The sequence below is a fragment of the Furipterus horrens genome, unplaced genomic scaffold, assembly GCF_987537825.1.
Source record: "Furipterus horrens unplaced genomic scaffold, mFurHor1.1.pri manual_scaffold_1, whole genome shotgun sequence".
Classification (NCBI taxonomy): domain Eukaryota; kingdom Metazoa; phylum Chordata; class Mammalia; order Chiroptera; family Furipteridae; genus Furipterus; species Furipterus horrens.
Genome location: NW_028327171.1, coordinates 171,999,151 through 172,016,881, shown reverse-complemented (window position 1 = coordinate 172,016,881; position 17,731 = coordinate 171,999,151). Strand labels below are relative to the sequence as shown.

Below are 17,731 nucleotides of genomic sequence, written 5' to 3'. Positions count from 1 at the left end.
TTCTTTCTGTTACAAGACTCTGTGATCCTCAAAAAGGATAGAAGATGGAAGTGACCCACTGAATATAGCTGATTACATTTATTTATAGTAACTTAAGAAACACTCATGTTCATGGGTTATCATGTTTATGGATTTTGTAGTTTTATCAGGCATTTGCTCCTTGGGAATAGGATATCCATGCTTTTAAATTTTAAATTGCATCATATCACAACTCTGCTCACAAACTCTTCAATGTCTCCTTATTTCACTAGAGTAAAACCAAATTTATAATTCTTTCAAAGGCTCACAATGCTCTACACAATCTGGCATTTGATTATCTACCCCTAGTCTTCACTCATACTTCTCCAGACACATTGGTCTCCTTGTAGTTCCTAGACATGCTGCTCACGCACCTATGTCAGGGCCTTTGCACTGGCTACTCCCTCAGCTAAAGTCGTCGTCGTCGGCAGCCGTCCGTCTCGAGAGACGATGGTGTAGCTTCTTAAGAGTCTATCTGCACCGCCGAGAATGGCTGTGCAGTCCGACTCGGGAGTGACATGGTAGTATCTGTCTCCTCCCGTGTTGAATCGACATCTTGCGATGACGCTGAAGCTACAGAGCCTGGGCAGGGTAATATGGAGGGTCTGCTGTTGCCCATGCAGCAGACTCCCCCTCTCTTCGCAGCTGAAGGATCCAAGGGAAAGACGGAGTCAATACAGCTTGGCTTCAGGTGCGCCGCAGGAGTTGCCGGTGTTGACTACAACGTCAAACCGCCTTAGGGACTCCGGCTCCGGATTTTCTGTCGGGGTTTACTCCCTTAGCCTTTCCCCTGAAGAGGTATGCCGCAAGGCAGCGGAGGTTTTTTGGAGTCAGAGTTTTCCTTCTCTGATGTACCCTGACTGGAAGATCGAACCAGCGACACTTAGCTCGCAGGCCGACGCTCAATCCACTGAGCTAAACCAGCCAGGGCTACAGCTAAAGTACTCTCTTCTCAATTGCTGCATGACTCATATCTTCACCTCTTTAAAGTCATCATTCAGAAATTACTTGTTAGTAAGGCCTGGCACCCTTGGTATTCCTAATCACTTTTATTCTGCTTTAGTTTTCCTCCTAATTCCAAAAACTTTCTAACATATAATTTATTTATATATCTTTTTGGTATTGTTTACCATCTGTCTTCTCTCACTAGAATGTAAACTCAATAAAGGTGAGGATTTTGTCAGTTCTGTTCACCGATATATCCTCAACAACTAAAACAATGTTTAGTACACAGTAGACATTATTGTTGAATATTGTTCAAAATTGTTATTTATAAACATTTAATATAGTTAAATATAGTATCAATTGATGTATGAACATATTATATATTTGTAGGAAAGGATCAGGAAGAACTTACACCAAATTGTTAATAGTTGTCATCTCTAGAGACGGCAAGATTAGAGCTTTTAATGTTCTTTTTATTTAAAAATTTCACAAGTGTTTATGTTATTTTTGTTACCAGGCAAAATTATAAAGATATTTAAAAATTTTAGACCCTTATATTTTATATTTTACCAGGCTATGTGAGCCCTCTAAAAACAATAAATTATTAGATAGATTACTTTCTATTGCCCTTGCCAGCATGGAATGTTGCTTGGACTTTATGTTATGATCCTTGTCTGAAGTATCCCAACAGCACGTACATAAAATGTATTTGCAGATGACCTGCCATTGCATCAAGTGGCTTCTCGGAGTGCATACACTACTTACAAATAACTTCACCATGAAACAATTATTCTGGCCTTGCCTTAGTTGGCATTGTGCTTAAGAATTCGATTCCCAATAGTACATCATCTGTGAAGCTTTCTGCCCTTCTTTTCATACTAGAATCAAAAGAGTGCCTTATAACTAATACACTAATGCACAACACACCATTATTTAGCCACCATAAGCTACAATATCTATTGCTTAATTTAATATTTCCTTCCATTAATATAATGATGGAGAGAATTTCAGAGCCATTATATAAAGGTTTTGTTTTCTGGATGCAAGAGGAATGAACAATTGGACCCAACATTTACATAAGAAAGGTTCAGCAAGGAGAATGGCAGAAAATGCCTACAATAAAAAGTAGGGCAGGCTTTATGCATGGATGTTTCAGTTGTCTATGTATTTGTTACAAATTCAGGAACAGTGGGAAACCCATCAGCACCCAGTTGCCATCTCCCATGGGTGGCCAGTTCCTAGACTTACACAGTTAAAACTGTGTTATATCCTAAGTCTGTTCTTCCATATGAAGTTCTTTTTCTGACTCTCTCTCTCTCTCTTTTTTTTTTTTTTTAGTTAAAGCCTGTTATAGACAACTCAGTAGTTCTTACCTTTGTCACGAGCACTTAAGGGTAATGGGCCTCCAGGCTCTGAGATCCTTTGACATAGAGTATTAAAGCTCATTTTGCCTGTCAGATCTTAGTAGCAAAACACTCTTGCAATCTGGGATCCTGAGCACTAGCCCGGCAGGACAGTTCATTGTCTGTCTATTTTCAGTAATGCCTTCTGGTCTATCACTTGTGTTTCTGTTATAAAAGGGAATGTGCAAAATGGAAACCATTAAGAGTTAGATCTCTGCGGATCTGCAGAAATGCATTTGCTACTGATTATCTCCCAGTTCCTGATGCTTCGGGTAGGCCAGTTTTAGATTCTTTCCAGCGAGTAGGATATGGTAGGGAAGATTGGACAATGGATATAAGATTTCCAGATGACCAGGAGAGTGGGGAAGCTTAGGAAGATAACTAAGGTGTGAATAAGATATAGAACAGGGTAGCTATGAGTAATGAAGACAAATAGGAGTCCCATGGTTCCAAGAGTCGAACAGACTCTATTGCACAGGTTATGGAGACTGCGCCTCAGTTCTAAGCCCAAAGGTCAGTTATTTTGTTTGAGGAATGCTTTTGTCAGGAACTTAAGGAATCATTTGTAGTCAGTGTTCTAGGAGTCACTAGAATTGATCCCATGTGCAGGTAAGGTAGACAAAAAGAAACTGTCTCTCTGCCCTGCTCAGGTAGCTCAGTTGGTTTGAGGGTCATCTCAATACACCAAGATCATGGGTTTGATGGGTTCAATCCCCAGTCAGGGCACTTACAAGAATCGACCAATGAATACTTAAACAAGTGAAACGACAAACAGATGTTTCGCTCTCTCTCTCTCTCTCTCTCTTCCTTCCTTTTTCTCTCTAAAATCAACAGGTAGTAATAATAATAATAATAATAATAATAATAATAATAATAATAATAATAATAATAAAAGAAACTGCCTCTCTGCTGTTGCAAGGAAATAAAATGACTGACCAGAAACCTCTCAGCTTATCCTAGTACTATAAATTCTCTCCAGTAGATTGTCATTAGGGGAACACAGTTTTGTTTGAGATAATTGTTAAAGTTGTATGTATCTCTCTAGGGAAAGGAAACACATTGACAAGTATGTTTTGATGGTTCCTAGAGCTAACCATCCTTAATTAGATCTGTTAACTGGAAAGACCCATTGGGGACAGAGACGTGGCAAAATTTTTAAGAAGACATATCTTTAAATGGAAAGAACTAAGCACTCCCAGATAATATATTTATTTTAACTGTAGTTTCCTAGAAAGGCTGCTTAGTCTCACATCGTCTAACATTTGGGATTCTAATGATGTAAATTTTAAACCAAGAATGATTGAGCAGGGACTCTGTAGAACAAGATATTTGGGAGCAAGTGTTCCTTTCAGTTTAGTAGTATTTACATTTGCAAAACACCTTACACATTTTGAAATCCTTACACACACACATATTCTTATAAAACAACTTGGAAAATAAGAAGAAGCACAAAGAAACAATGATGATGCCAAAAACCTGGAGATAACCAATGTTAACAGTTTGCTGTGCAGGAGATAAATACTGATGATACAATTGAGGCATGGAGAGTTTTGGTGACTTGGTTGAGGTCAAGAGGCTAATAGATATTTTTGAGTTCCACTGATTGATATGATCTCAAGACTTGGGATTATCTGAAGAACAGAGTTCACTCTTTCTTTTATACTTTCTTATTCCTCTTTATCCCTGTTTGGGATTTATTCTTTTGAGGTCTTGTTCCTCTATGATGAGCTTCATTTCTCTTCTCCTGCAACCCCATGCTCCTGCACCTTGCCATTTAAACTAACCCGGATTAGTTTAACTTTCCATAAACAACACCTATGGCCACAAATAGACAATTATGGGATTGCCTTAATAATCATACTCTGCCATCCTTTCTTCTTCCCCTCTCCTATCTTGTTGGGCTCCTCAGACATGCTAATGAGCCCACTCATCCCCACTCTGAAAGGGAGTTAGTGCTGGTTTCACTTCCATCCCCCAGCCACAGTCAGAATGATTTAAAGACACTCAATATTCTCTGTGGCCTGTCCTCTCCTCTCCTCCTGTGTTTAGCCCACAAAAGTCTAGCTCTGGACTGAAGCAGCTCTGCTCTCTCAGTGTGGCCTTTCTCTCCCCCCGAACTGATCAGTTGACTTGTGTTCCTGATCCCTAATCTTCTTCCCTTGACTATGTTTGCCTTCAGGTATCCCTCTGGGTTACTACATTCAATGCCCACTTTTCAGTGCTGATCCTGCTTGACTACTCTGCAAGATTTGACACTGCTGTTCTCTCTTAGTTCTACTATTTAAAAAATAATCTTTTTTGTTTTGTACACGTAATTCATTATTTAAGATTTAGAAAATAGAAACAGTAATTTAAAAATTCCCATAGGAAGAATTCTTTTTATAATGTATACATATATCAAATCATTGTGTTGTACACATTAAATATGTTACAATTTTATCAGTTATTCTTCAGTAAAGCTGGAGGGAGGGTAACAGTGGTTGCCAGAAATGAGCAGGGATAGAGAGATGAATAGGTGGAGCACAGAGGATTTTTAGGGTGGTAGAACTACTCTATATGATACTGTGATGTTGAACACAGGTTATTATACAGTTGTCAAAACCCATAGAATGTACAGCATCAAGAGTGAACCCTAATGTAAACTATGGCCTCTGGGTAATAATGATGCATCAATGTGGGCTCAAATGTAACAAATGTACCACTCTGGTAAGCGATGTTGATAGCTAGGGATGTTGATGTGCCTGTGGGGAGGTACGGGACACATGAGAAATCTCTGTATTTGTACTCACTTTGTAGTAAACCTAAGATTGTTCTAAAAAGTAAAGTCTATTTAAAACTAAAGAAACAAAACTCCCATAGACAAATATTTCAAAAGGAGCTATTGTGGTTATAATTTTTCCGGGACTTTCCAATGTATATAATATGTTTATATACCCAGGGACACCCACACTATCACTTATTCTATAAAATTTTTTATGTTAACAAATATTCTTCCATAGCATGATTTTAATTAGGTGTATAATATTCTATTGTATGGATGTGCTATGATTTACTTAGCCAACTCCCTTTAGTTGAGCATTGAGGTTATTTCTGACATATCATTATCATAAATAATGCTATGGTTCACACCTTCATATGTAAGCTTTTGTGCATAGCTATGAAAATTGCCATGGATAAATTCTTAGATATGACATTGAGAAGTCAAAGGGTATGTATACTTTTTTAGACTCTGGGTACATGTTAATAAATTTATCTCCAGAAAGGTTGCAGTAATGTGTTCCCACATTAGAAACACTATGAAGCCTTGACATTAACAGTATGAGCTTTGGATTCTTTTCCATTCTTGTCACTAACCCCACCTTCTCCTTCCTGCCATAGATATTATGTCCCCTTGGGCTCAATTTTTTTATCCTTTTTTGTCTTTTTCTTAGACGTGCTCTCCCTTGGTGATTTTACCCACTCAGTTAACACCTGATGACTCCAAGATCAGTACCTCTAGCTCTTCTTTCTCACCAGTTGTCATCTCAATTGTGTGTGCCAATTTGAACTTGGTACTTTTTTCCCCTCAAACTTCCTCTGTTTTCCACCTCAAGGAACTCTACCACCCTTACTCAAACGAGAGGCCCCAGTGCTATCCTTTGTGGGGAGGAGAGAACACCAACTCCCACCTTCCCAGAGTAAAACATTCTTTTGGGAAACTGCAAGATTCGGGTTGTAAAATTTCTCTTTTGTTTCATGATAGACAGCCTAAGCTTTGTGTTTCTCACCATGAGCCTCTCAGACCGCCACTGTCCTTGTTTCTCTCACTCACTGCATGTTCACTTGCTCCTTGGTCTGTGACCTCTTTCCTCAGCTGCTTCAGGTTTTCTAGGGGAGGTTAGACAGAGCTTACAGTTGTCCCAGAGTTGGCAGAAGCAGTTGTGCGTACTGCTTAGCGCTGGTTCAGGGCCACCAACAATTGTGTATGACTCTCAGCAAAACAAAACAGACCCAACCATTCCAGTGCTGCTCTGGCTTTCCCAAGACTGTAGATATTCCTTCCAGACTGCTCTAAAATTGACATCCTTCTCTTCATGCTCACTGGCATTGTTGTAATGTAGACATTGTCCTTAAGGAGAGGAAGAAAACCACTTTGTTCTTGTGGAAGATCAAGTTGATGGATGTTTGTTATTGTCTGGCTTCCTTTGAGCCAATCTCCACTTTCAAGGTAGTTAATTTCTCTAAGTCTTTTCTGATAAGGGAAGATTTTAATTGGACCTATCCCATAGGGCTGTTTTAATAAGTATAGGAGATACTGAATATGAAATCCCTGAACAGGGTGCCAGATATGGAGTGAACATCCAGTAAATGTTGGCTTATCATCATCACTGTCATTCTTGTCTTTGAAAAGTTTCTTTTAAGAGTCTAAAGCTTTTCCTAATTTCTCTAACCACAGTCAGTTGCTGCCTTTTCTATAATGTTCTGAACCTTCTTTACCTGGACACTTATTTTATCTTAACTGTTTCTATTTTTACCAGACTGTGAGCCCATCAAGGGTAGTGACTGTCTGAATTCATTTTTATGTCCTTGATACCCAGCAATGTGTCTGGTGCATAGGAGGTGGTAAATAATTTAATTTTGGAAGAGTGCACTGGGTCAATGATTTATGCACATGTTTTTGATTTTATTTTGTTGGGATCTGGAATTTAAAAAAATCAATCACTATAATTCATCCTATTAACAAGATAAAAAATAACAAGCTTTAAAATCATATGATCAAAAGGCATAGAATTTAAGAGTAAGATGATATGAGGACGTGCCTAGAAAATCCAAAATGCTACAGATAAGGTATTTTTTAAGTATACTTTATTATATTGTTAAAGTAGTCCAAATTTTTCCCTTTGCTCCCCTCTGCCCAGCACCCTCCTTACCTCCAGCAATCCCACCCCATTTAGTTCATGTCCATGGGTTGTGCATATAAGTTCTTTGGCTTCACCCTTTCCTATATTATTCTTAACTTCCCCTTGTCTATTTTGTACCAACCACTTATGCTTCTTTTTTTTAAAAGTATATTTTATTGATTATGTTGTTACAGTAGTTCCAATTTCTTTTCCCCTTTGCTCCTCTCTGCCCAGGACCCCCCTTCCCTCCAGCAATCCCACCCCCATTAGTTCATGTCCATGGATCATGCATATCAGTTCTTTGGCTTCACCCTTTCCTATATTATTCTTAACTTGCCCTTGTCTATTTTGTACCAACCAATTATGCTTCTTAATCCCTGCACCATTTCCCCATTTCTTCTCCTTCCCCCCTCGCAGTTGATAACCCTCCAAATGATCCCCGTACCTCTGATGCTATTCCTATTTTGGTTTGCTTAGTTGGATTTTGTTTTTATTTTTTAGATTCAGCTGTTGATAGTTGTGAGTTTGTTGTCATTTTAGTGTTCATAGTTTTGATCTTCCTTTTCTTAAGTAAGTCCCTTTGACATTTCATATAATAATGGCTTGGTGATGATGAGCTCCTTTAGCTTTACCTTGTCTGGGAAGCACTTTGTCTGCCCTTCCATTCCAATGATAGCTTTGCTGGATAGAGTAATCTTGGTTGTAGGTTGCTTTCCATCACATTGAACACTGCTTGCCAGTCCCTTCCTGCCTGCAAAGTGTCCTCTGAGAAATCAGCTGATAGTCCTATAGGCAGCCCCCTGTTGGCAACTCTCCGCCTCTCTCTTGCTGCCCCCAGGATTCTCCTTTATCTTTCACCTTTGGCATCTCAATCATAATGTGTCCTGGTATGGTCCCCTCTGGGTCCAGCTTGCCTGGGTCCCTCCATGCTTTCCAGACCTGTATGTCCACCTCCTTCACAAAATTTGGGAAGTTTTCCTCATTTTTTTCAATTCTTGCTTCCTCATTCTGCACTGGTTGACTATTTTTTTTCTTCCTTATATTCCAAATCATTGATTTGAACCCTGGTTTCCTTCCCTTCACCATTGGTTTTGTGTGGATTTTCCTTCATTTCATTTAGCATAACCTTCACTTCTTCTCTTATGCGTTTGCCCTACTCAAGCGTATATATCAAACCTGTGAGCATCTTTATCACCAGTGTTTTGAATTCTGTGTCTGTTAAGTTGTCTATCTCCTCATCTGTTAGGTTGGCTATCTCCTCGTTGCTTAGTTCTCCCACTGGAACCTTGATTCATTCCCCCTTTTGGGCCATACTTCTCTGTCTCCTCATTCTGACAGGCGCCTGTGTTTGTTTGCCTCCATGTCCCAGGTAGAGCTGTCACTCCTGTTATGTTGTAAGGGGTGGAGCCTTAGGTACTCGTCAGTACAGGGCAACCTGTTTCACCATGCTGTGGCACTGTGTGTTGGGGAGGGGTCTGAGAGGGAACAATGCCACCATCTGAGCACTTGCCCCTCTTTCAGGCACCTCTTCCACTTTCATTTGGGACTGGCACCTCTCCAACTGTTGCCCTGACCATTGTTCCCTGAGTGGGTAGGTCTGCGGATATTCCAAGACCATGGGGGCCCTTCAAACAAGAGGACTCTGCTGAGAGACCAGCAGTTTTCTCCTCCACCCCAACCCCCACTGGTTTGCACAGTCAGAAGCAATAAGGCTCTTATTTTCCTCGGTGCTGGGGTCGTGAGCTCCGTGGCCTGGTCTGGGGCTGGGAATGCTCCCCACGTGTCCCTCCTGACTTTTTTAAATGTGTGACTGCATTATCTGCAAACCTGCCATTGTTGCATCTGCTGCTGCCACCACACTGCGTCCTCTCTGCCCTGACTCCGCCCCTCCCACTTGTCTGGATGAGTGTTTCTTCTTTATATCTTTGTTTGTTGGACTTCCATGCAGCTTGATTTTCTGGAACTTCTGGTTGGTTCTAGTTTTGAGGTAGCTGTGTTCCTTTTTAGTTGTGGAGGGAGATGCAGCGTGTTTGTCTATGCCTCCATCTTGGCTGGACCAGATAAGATATTAAAATTAGTAAATAAATTCAGCAAGATTTATGAATGCAAGTTTACTGTACAAAAACCAATTATATTTTTATGTAGCTGTAGAAAGCACTAGAAAATAAATTATTGTCCTAACCAGTGTGGTTCAATTGGTTGGGCATCACCCCACAAAGCAAAAGCTTGTGGGTTGGATTCCCAGTCAGGATACATGCCTAGGTTGCAAGTTCAGTCCCCTAGTTGGGGCATGTAGGAGATGCAACCAATAGATGTTTCTCTCTCACTTTGATGTTTCTCTCCCTCTCTTTCTCTCTCCCTTTTCTTCTCTCTAAAAATAAATAAATACAATCTTTAAAAAATAAAATAAATTACTAATACATTTACAATAACATGAACTTTTAAAAATACAAGGTACAACTATAACAAATTATGTGTAGGACTTCTGCATAGAAAGCTATAAAACTTCACTTAGATAAATTTTAAGAACCCTAAATAAAGCGATGTTTGTAGATTTGAAGACTCGGTTTTGTAAAGATGTCAGTTCTCTCCCAAATTGATTGATAGATTCAATAGAATCACAGTAAAAATTTCAGTGTGCATGTGTGTGTGTGTGTGTGCAAACTTTAACTTGATTCTAAAATTAATATGGAAATACCTGGAGCAAAAAATGAGCTAACATTCTTAAAGAAGAAGGACAAAGTTGGTGGATTTATACTACCAGATACCAAGACTTATTATAAGACTATATTATTTAAGGCAGTATGGTATTGGTATAAAATAGACACATATATCAGTAAAACAGAATAGAGAATCTGGAAACAGATCCAAACATATATGAACACTTGATTACTGAAATAGCAGTACTGCAGAGTGGTGGAAAGAGGTATTCTCCCCACACACACTCCTCCCAAATGGTGCTGGTTCAATTGGATATCCACTTTAAAAAAAAGACTCTTGACTCTTAGCTTACACTATACACAAAAGTCATTTTCGATTAGATTGTAAATCTAAATGTGAAAGTTAAAACAATAACAATTCTAAGGAAAGACTAGGAGAGTATCTTCATGAACTAGGAAGGATCAGGGAAAGATTATTTGAACAGAGCCAAAAAGGACTAAAACAAAAAAGAAAGTAACATATTGATATCAAGAGTAGGAGACAGCTGAAAAATTAATTTCTCAGAGAAAACCAAAACAATTAAAATATAAAAGTTAGGTATGTAAATTCCAATTTCAAAAATTTTAAATATATAGCTTTTAATTTCTACAATGAGTATTTTAAAATATAAAATTATTTTTTATCCCAATTATCATGATCCCAAACCTTGATATATTATTTTTTTCCTATGGTATTGGAATGTCAGGTTGACCTTTTTCAGTAGTTGCTCTTACCTAACAGTTCAAATATGGACCATTGATTTTAATATTTTGGTGCTTATTACTGAATGATGTTTGTTTGATGCTGATAATTATTATACCTTCATATTTTATATATATCATCCCCTGAGAATCTATTAGGGTACAGAAAGAAGATCTTTGAATTTCTACATTTATCTTATCTTTTGCAAATTTTGTACATTATTTTTACAACATGCACAGTAAATCAGTAATGTTAAAATATAGAGTATATAAAGTGAATCCAAAATCTGTCTGGAAAAAGTCCAGCCATTGTTAATATAATGAGAATGGTTTTCACAATAGAGTGGACTGGAATGCACATGAATGACTAATGACAACTTAGCTGTACTAGTCAATGGGGGCAGTACATGCTGTTGAGTGAGCATGCGTATTATATGGCCATCACATTCAAAATGACTGAGTGAGTAGAGCAAGGAATCTGCATCAGATTTTGTGATAAGTTTGAGCACTCTGTGGAAACTATTCAAATGCTTCAGAAGACTGCAGCTATGGGCAACTAATGATTGGCAGGTTCATCATGACAACATGTCCAATCATGCATCACTTCTGGTGCAGAGTTTTTGGGCAAAACATCAAATCATCCAGGTGACTCAGGCCCTCTACAGCCCAGATTTGGTTCCCTGTGACTTCTGGCTTTTCCCAAAACTAAAATCACTTTTAAAAGGGAAGAGATTTCAGACCATTGATGAGATTCATGAAAATACGAGGGGACAGCTGGTGGCGATTGGGAGAACTGGATGAGGTCCTAAGATGCCTACTTTGAAGGGGACTGAGGTGTCATTGTCCTATGTACAATGTTTCTTGTATCTTGTATCTTCTTCAATAAATGTCTCTATTTTTCATAGTACATAGCTGGACAGAACTCATATGTATATGGCAGTTATAGACACAAACACTTTATTAACGGATGTGCCCAGTCAGAGAACTATTAACCCTGGTTTAATTAAAATACGTTAAATACTCAGAGCAGAAACTAAACTGTTGCCTGAACTCTTGTTTGGTGGTGTGATTGTGATCAAAACAGTTTTACACCCAGCTCTCTGTGGCTGCAGAGACTAGGGAGGTAGCATTGGTGGGGGTGTTTTGGTTGATTCATATTTACTCAGGGCTTGATTTCCTCAGGATGTTCATTGTGAGGCTTTAAATTAAAAGAGACAGGTGAGTGTATACATTAAAAATTAAATTATAATGTGTCTTTTAAAACATTGTTTGAAAATATATTTTTGAAGAATAGTAAGGGAGTAGCGAGTAGGTAATATTTAATTTCAATTAACTACTTTCTTTTACCCTAGGCTGACCAGATATCTGGATTTCACATAAGGTCGGTTCTCTGCGTACCTATTTGGAATAGTAGCCACCAAATAATCGGTAAGACATTACCTAAATATTGAAACATCGTTTTTAACGAAATAAAAATTTACTTTAAAATATACCCATTTCTTTTTTTTTAATGTGTTCCCCCCTTTTATGTCCTGGACTCACAAACCTATGTCTCAAACTCCTGTATAACCACATAAGTGCAGACTCCTGATGACTCAACATTAATTAGATCAATGAACAACTAACTATTCCTTTAAGTAAGAACCAATAATTTTGAAGTTGGAATGGATCTCAGAAAGCAGTAGGATCCTCTCATCTTACCTTTTGGAAATTGAGGCAGAGAGGTTGGGGAAGCACAATGAAGAAGAAAGTCACAAAGTGAGTTGATAGCAAGATTAGAACGAAAACACAGGCTCCTAACTCCTTGTACAGACTTTTCCACTGCATCTACATTTTACATATATGCATTTGCACACAGATTAAGTACAAAAGAAAAAAGAACATAAATATTTGACATATACTGAACATACATTCCTCCGCCTAGGTGATTTTGAAATAAGCTGCACTTGCCCCAGAATAAGGGAATTGTGGGCCAAAGCAGCTTCCAACTTTTCTCTCGCACCTTGTTCCTTTCCCTCCCCTCCAAAACTCAGAAACTAAGAAAGAAGTTTAGGAAAGAAGAGGTCAGTGATTAAATAATGATGTTATGAAGGATGTAAACATTAGTTAAAGTTATTGAAGTGCAAAGAAAATGTGAGCTTTTCCTAAGAGACATAAGGTAACTAACGCATTTGGTAACCAATGCATCTATTTGCCTCTATCTTTGCCCCAACTTTGCCACTTAAACTCTAAGACACTACTACTTACCAATTTACTGTTCTGTAAGTGTTGCCAAGACTTGAATTCTAAGAGAAATTTTTCATCAGTTTGCTTAATTTGCAGAAAAACATTGGTACATTATTGAACATAAAAGATATTCTAAGACTTGGTGACTTGAGCCCCTAATATAAAGCATTGAATTATATCACATCTAGAGTTTAAAATATATTTAAGTTGAAAGGGAAGAAAAATCTTTAAGAAACACTTTGTGTCATCTATTGATGACCGATGCCAATCTCACATATAGTCTTTCATTTCATTCTTAAAAGTAAACATGTTATTTTTTCAAAATTAAGACTGTAGTTTGCCTGTTACATTCTAAAAGATTTGTATTTAATTATATGTCTGTGGAATCTGATGATTCATCTTCTTGGTGGGAAGTCAGATGTTTTAAAAAATAAAAGCATGCTTGAGAATTACGGCTATTTTTTGTTTGTTCTAAATGGGGACACAGGAAGGTAGTTCTTAAGATTGATGAGTTTTTTTGGTTAAACTTGTAGGTTTTGATAGCCATGCCCCAAAACATTGGGAATAATGCTGGAAACTAACTTTAGAAAGAGGAAGGACATATAAATTAAGTTTGTTATACTATATGTACTCCACTGGTAGCAGACCACAGCACTAACCTTGCTTTGAAGGTTAACTCTATCATCCTTCCTAACATTTCTTGGATGCTTATTCCATGTGGAGTAATATGCTTTACAGACATTCAAAACATATCTCATTTAATCTTTATAACCTTCTAAGATAGTGAATATTTTAACCTGCATTTTACAAATGAGGAAATGTAGTGCTAAAAAATATAGGTAACTTGCCCAAGGTGGAGTTGAAATTTTAACCAAGACAGTCTAGCTCTAGAGCCCATGTTCTTGACCACTGTGTCATACTGCCTCACTCACACACTGTGCTTCTGGGAATTGAAAAATAAACAATTATGTATGTGTGTCTATATATGTATGTATACACAGTTATATACTGGGGGAAAATAAGTTTACAGTTGTGAATAGGTGAAACATGGAGTTTATTTTTGTATTATTATTTATTAATTATTGTATTATTTTCTATATGAACAACTGTAAACCTACTTTGCCCCACCCTGTATGTATGTGTATGTGTATATATGGCAGGTTTATCAGAGTTATTGTGCACAGTCATCTTGAAACCCATTTTCAGGAAATCAGACTGATGCCTGGTAGAACTCCAGGCTTCGCGTAGACCTAGCCTGGATATCACAGCCCAGAAGTAGATCGCATTTCAGGACACCTCCAATCTGCTACATGGAGAAAACAGGTACTAGAGAGACAAGAGATTGAATTGGGTGTCTCAAATTACTTAAAGGAGTCCTAGAGTCAGCTAGGGTTTACTACTGTGTATTTTATTAATACAAGATCCAGTGCTGAAAATGACCACATACCCCAAACTCTTCCCACAGGAGTTGCTCAAGTGTTAAACAGACTTGACGGAAAGCCTTTTGATGATGCAGATCAACGACTTTTTGAGGTAAGAAAATTAGCTAAGGGTTATAGCTGAGACACCAGTAGTCTGTTGGTTGCAGCTTGCACAAAGCTATAAGGATAGGTAATTATCATCATGATACTTAAACAGTGTGACAGAATTTAAAGGAAGGTTTAAAGAATATATGGATGCTTAGGTAAGATTTGATTTGATTTTTTCGCTAATTAGGTTCTTTTGTGACCATTGATTATTTTTATTGTAATTTTGTTACAGAACTGAATTACCCACGCTTCTCTCCAAAGTATTGTCTTATCCTTATCTTGCTTGGGTGTGTTCAGAGTTGTGAGACCTTTAGCTAGTTCTGCCAGGTGTATTGTCATCACCTTTCTAATGTTCACAGGCTTCCTTTTACTCCAGGCTGCCCTTCAACTAGAGAGGCTGGCCTTGAATAGGCTTTCTTGTAGACTTTGTACTAGTGACCAACATGGAAACCCCATGGTCAGTGTTCTTTAGCTGAGAATACCTCCCAGTTTCTTTACTAACGCATTCTAAACCAATCCTCCTTTCTCTTAACATTTAACTATGGGTATACTAGGTTTCTTCACCAGAATATTTTATAGGCTAGCTACTGAAAGAGGTTACTTTTGATTAAATGAATTAGAATTACTAAAATAAGTCTATAACCTAAATAAAGAGCACATTTAAACAGACTGTAAGCATGTTTTTGAATGTATAAAGTTGTTTCTTCACAATGACAATAAATTATTGTTTTTTCTGATATGCAATATGAGCTATAAAGCTGTACATGATGATAGTAATTAAGGATTTTAATGTGCATATTTCCCCAGAAATACCTCTGTGTATAATATAATTATATTTTCAGACCTAATGACTGCCTGCTTTTATATTAGATTATTCCAATGAGCTATTGCAATGTTTAATTAGTAGGCTTTCTCTTTCATAGGCTTTTGTCATCTTCTGTGGCCTGGGCATCAACAACACCATTATGTATGACCAAGTGAAGAAGTCCTGGGCCAAGCAGTCTGTGGCCCTTGATGTAAGTGCGGAATTTATGTCGGCATTTGTATGCCAACAAGTCCTAATTTTATGAGAGAAAAAGATTCTAGTTATGGAGCTTAATTCTCAATTTTTTAGTTGTATTTTTTTTCCTCAATTTTTAATGATCTGTTCATTGGGTCTTAATCATCATGGATTTGAATTTTATGAAAGCTAGAGACCTTCTCTAGGAGAACGCACATAGGCACACAATTTTATATATAATTTCAGGGAGTTCATAGATTTCTTGAAGCCTATCCATATATGTTATATGGTTAAATAGAGATTTTTAAATATCAGGTTTATTAAAAATGATTCAAAAATAACTTATCAGGATTTTAAGTACATTATGAACTCATTTTGAATATATGTAAATATTCTGGAAATTCACAACTTTTCTTACCATAGAGAGAACCTCCCTAGGAAAATACATGACCCAGATAGGGGAAGCTGCTTCCGTCATTATCCAACTTCCCCCTTCCCCCCAAAAAAATCCCACTAAGAATTCCAACCTGTTTCCCAAGCCCGCATGACATCTCCTCTCAGACCCACTAGGTTCTAAAAGAACAATTCTTATCTCCCCTGAATCCCAGCTTGTTTTGAACCAAGACCTATTTTTTTCCTGCTCTGTAGCTATTATCAAAGATTTTGTTTGTATCTATGAAGTGCTTTTAATTAGGACAGATAAAATGTCAATGTTGAGATAGTACTTTATAGATCACTATGATATAAGACATACATACTGTGTTCCCAGTAAGATGCTGGGAGAAAGAGAAAACCAAGGTAGAGGACAAGGAGGTGAGTCAACAGTACCTGCAGTACTCTGATTTGAAATTTATAAGACATAAAATTATACTTATCTATCTACATAATTTAATTATACTTATCTATGCACATACTTTTTTTCCTCCTATCTTATGAACTCCAGAAGTGGAGGAATTTTTATCTTTTTTGCAATTTTATTTCCAGGCCAAACAGGGTGTTTAGCACAAAGGAAGTATTTATCGAGTGTTTTTTTTTTTTAATTGTTGCTTTTATTAAGTGGTTTGTGGGTAGAGGGAGGGAAGGAAATAATGAAGAAAGTTTTTGGTTTTGTGTGTGTGTGCGTGTGTGTGTGTTTCTCTTTCTCTGAGCTAGTCCTGCTTTGTTTTATGTAACATGCTTGCAATAAAGAATACAAACAATATCTGCAGAATGAACTAATATATAGATGAACTGTAAACATGTAAGCAACCGATAGGAATCACGAGTAGAGTGTTAAGGTCTGTGTACAGAACTATTTTCACATCTTAGCTCTGTCACCTACTCACTTGTGAGATTTAAATGAGGTGATATATGTGAAGATTTTAATGCTAAACCCAAACTCTGGAATGAGACCTACGGATACTACAGTATACATTAACTTCTGAATGAATATATATATTTTAAATGTATGTATTTATAAATATTATATGTGAATATTAATAATGTAACATTAATGTAAATATTTCTATTAAAAGTATGTTGCTTACTTCTATGTGTTTATAACCAGCCTAGTCCACTAAGGTAGTTAAGCTACTTTGTAGGAATATAAATGGTCCAGCAAATTTTTAAAAGGTAAGATAATAACAACAACAGAGCTGAGAAAGAGATTGAGGGAGGGAAGGAGAGAGGGAATTAGAAAGAGAGGGAAAGAGAGAGAAAGAGAGAGAGAGAGAGAGAGAGAGAGAGAGAGAGAGAGAGAGAGAGAGAGAGAGAGAGATCAAGCCAGAGGGGATAGAACCACATGCAACACTGTCCTTATACCATACCCTCTGAACCACATGCCCCCGCCCCCCCTGCAAAGGACTCAGACAACCCTCTTGGGTCTGTCCAGGTTCTTCTTCTTGTATGTCTCATTTTTGCTTATTTTTTCAGTTTTTATTCTACTCGATCTTACTCAAGAAGATCTGTGTCTAAAGGTAGCTTTTTCATTCCTATGATCTTACTGCAGTCTCTTTTTTTCAGTTGGAAACAAGAGTGAAGGGAAATAATACACCCCTTGGTCCCCAGTGACAATAACCACCCAAGAAGCCTTCATGGTCTGGAGAGTTAATATGAATACATTTCTTCTTGTATGTTCACGAGACTCTTCAGAGACAGCAAACATTCTCTTCTGTGTTTTAAAAATTCTTTCCCTTAGGCATCTTAAATTAAAATATCCCCCTTGGCACATCATCTGGAAGTAAATATTCTCCAGATAAATTCTCTGGGAAGGCTTATAATCTCTAAATGCTCATCAAAATGTTCAGAACTCACTAGAAGTACATGTTCACTGTGTACCTTGCTTGGCACC

The 17,731-nt window shown here is 37.6% G+C and overlaps 1 protein-coding gene across 1 annotated transcript in view; it reads left to right on the top strand.

Annotated features, from left to right (window-relative positions):
- Positions 1-17,731, top strand: part of PDE11A (phosphodiesterase 11A) — a 356,500-nt gene that overhangs the window by 162,040 nt on the left and 176,729 nt on the right. The window contains exons 7-9 of the mRNA XM_090268071.1: positions 12,000-12,075; positions 14,339-14,406; positions 15,326-15,418. Coding sequence (XP_090124197.1) covers positions 12,000-12,075; positions 14,339-14,406; positions 15,326-15,418 — 237 coding nt within the window. The remainder of the gene's footprint in view (positions 1-11,999; positions 12,076-14,338; positions 14,407-15,325; positions 15,419-17,731) is intronic.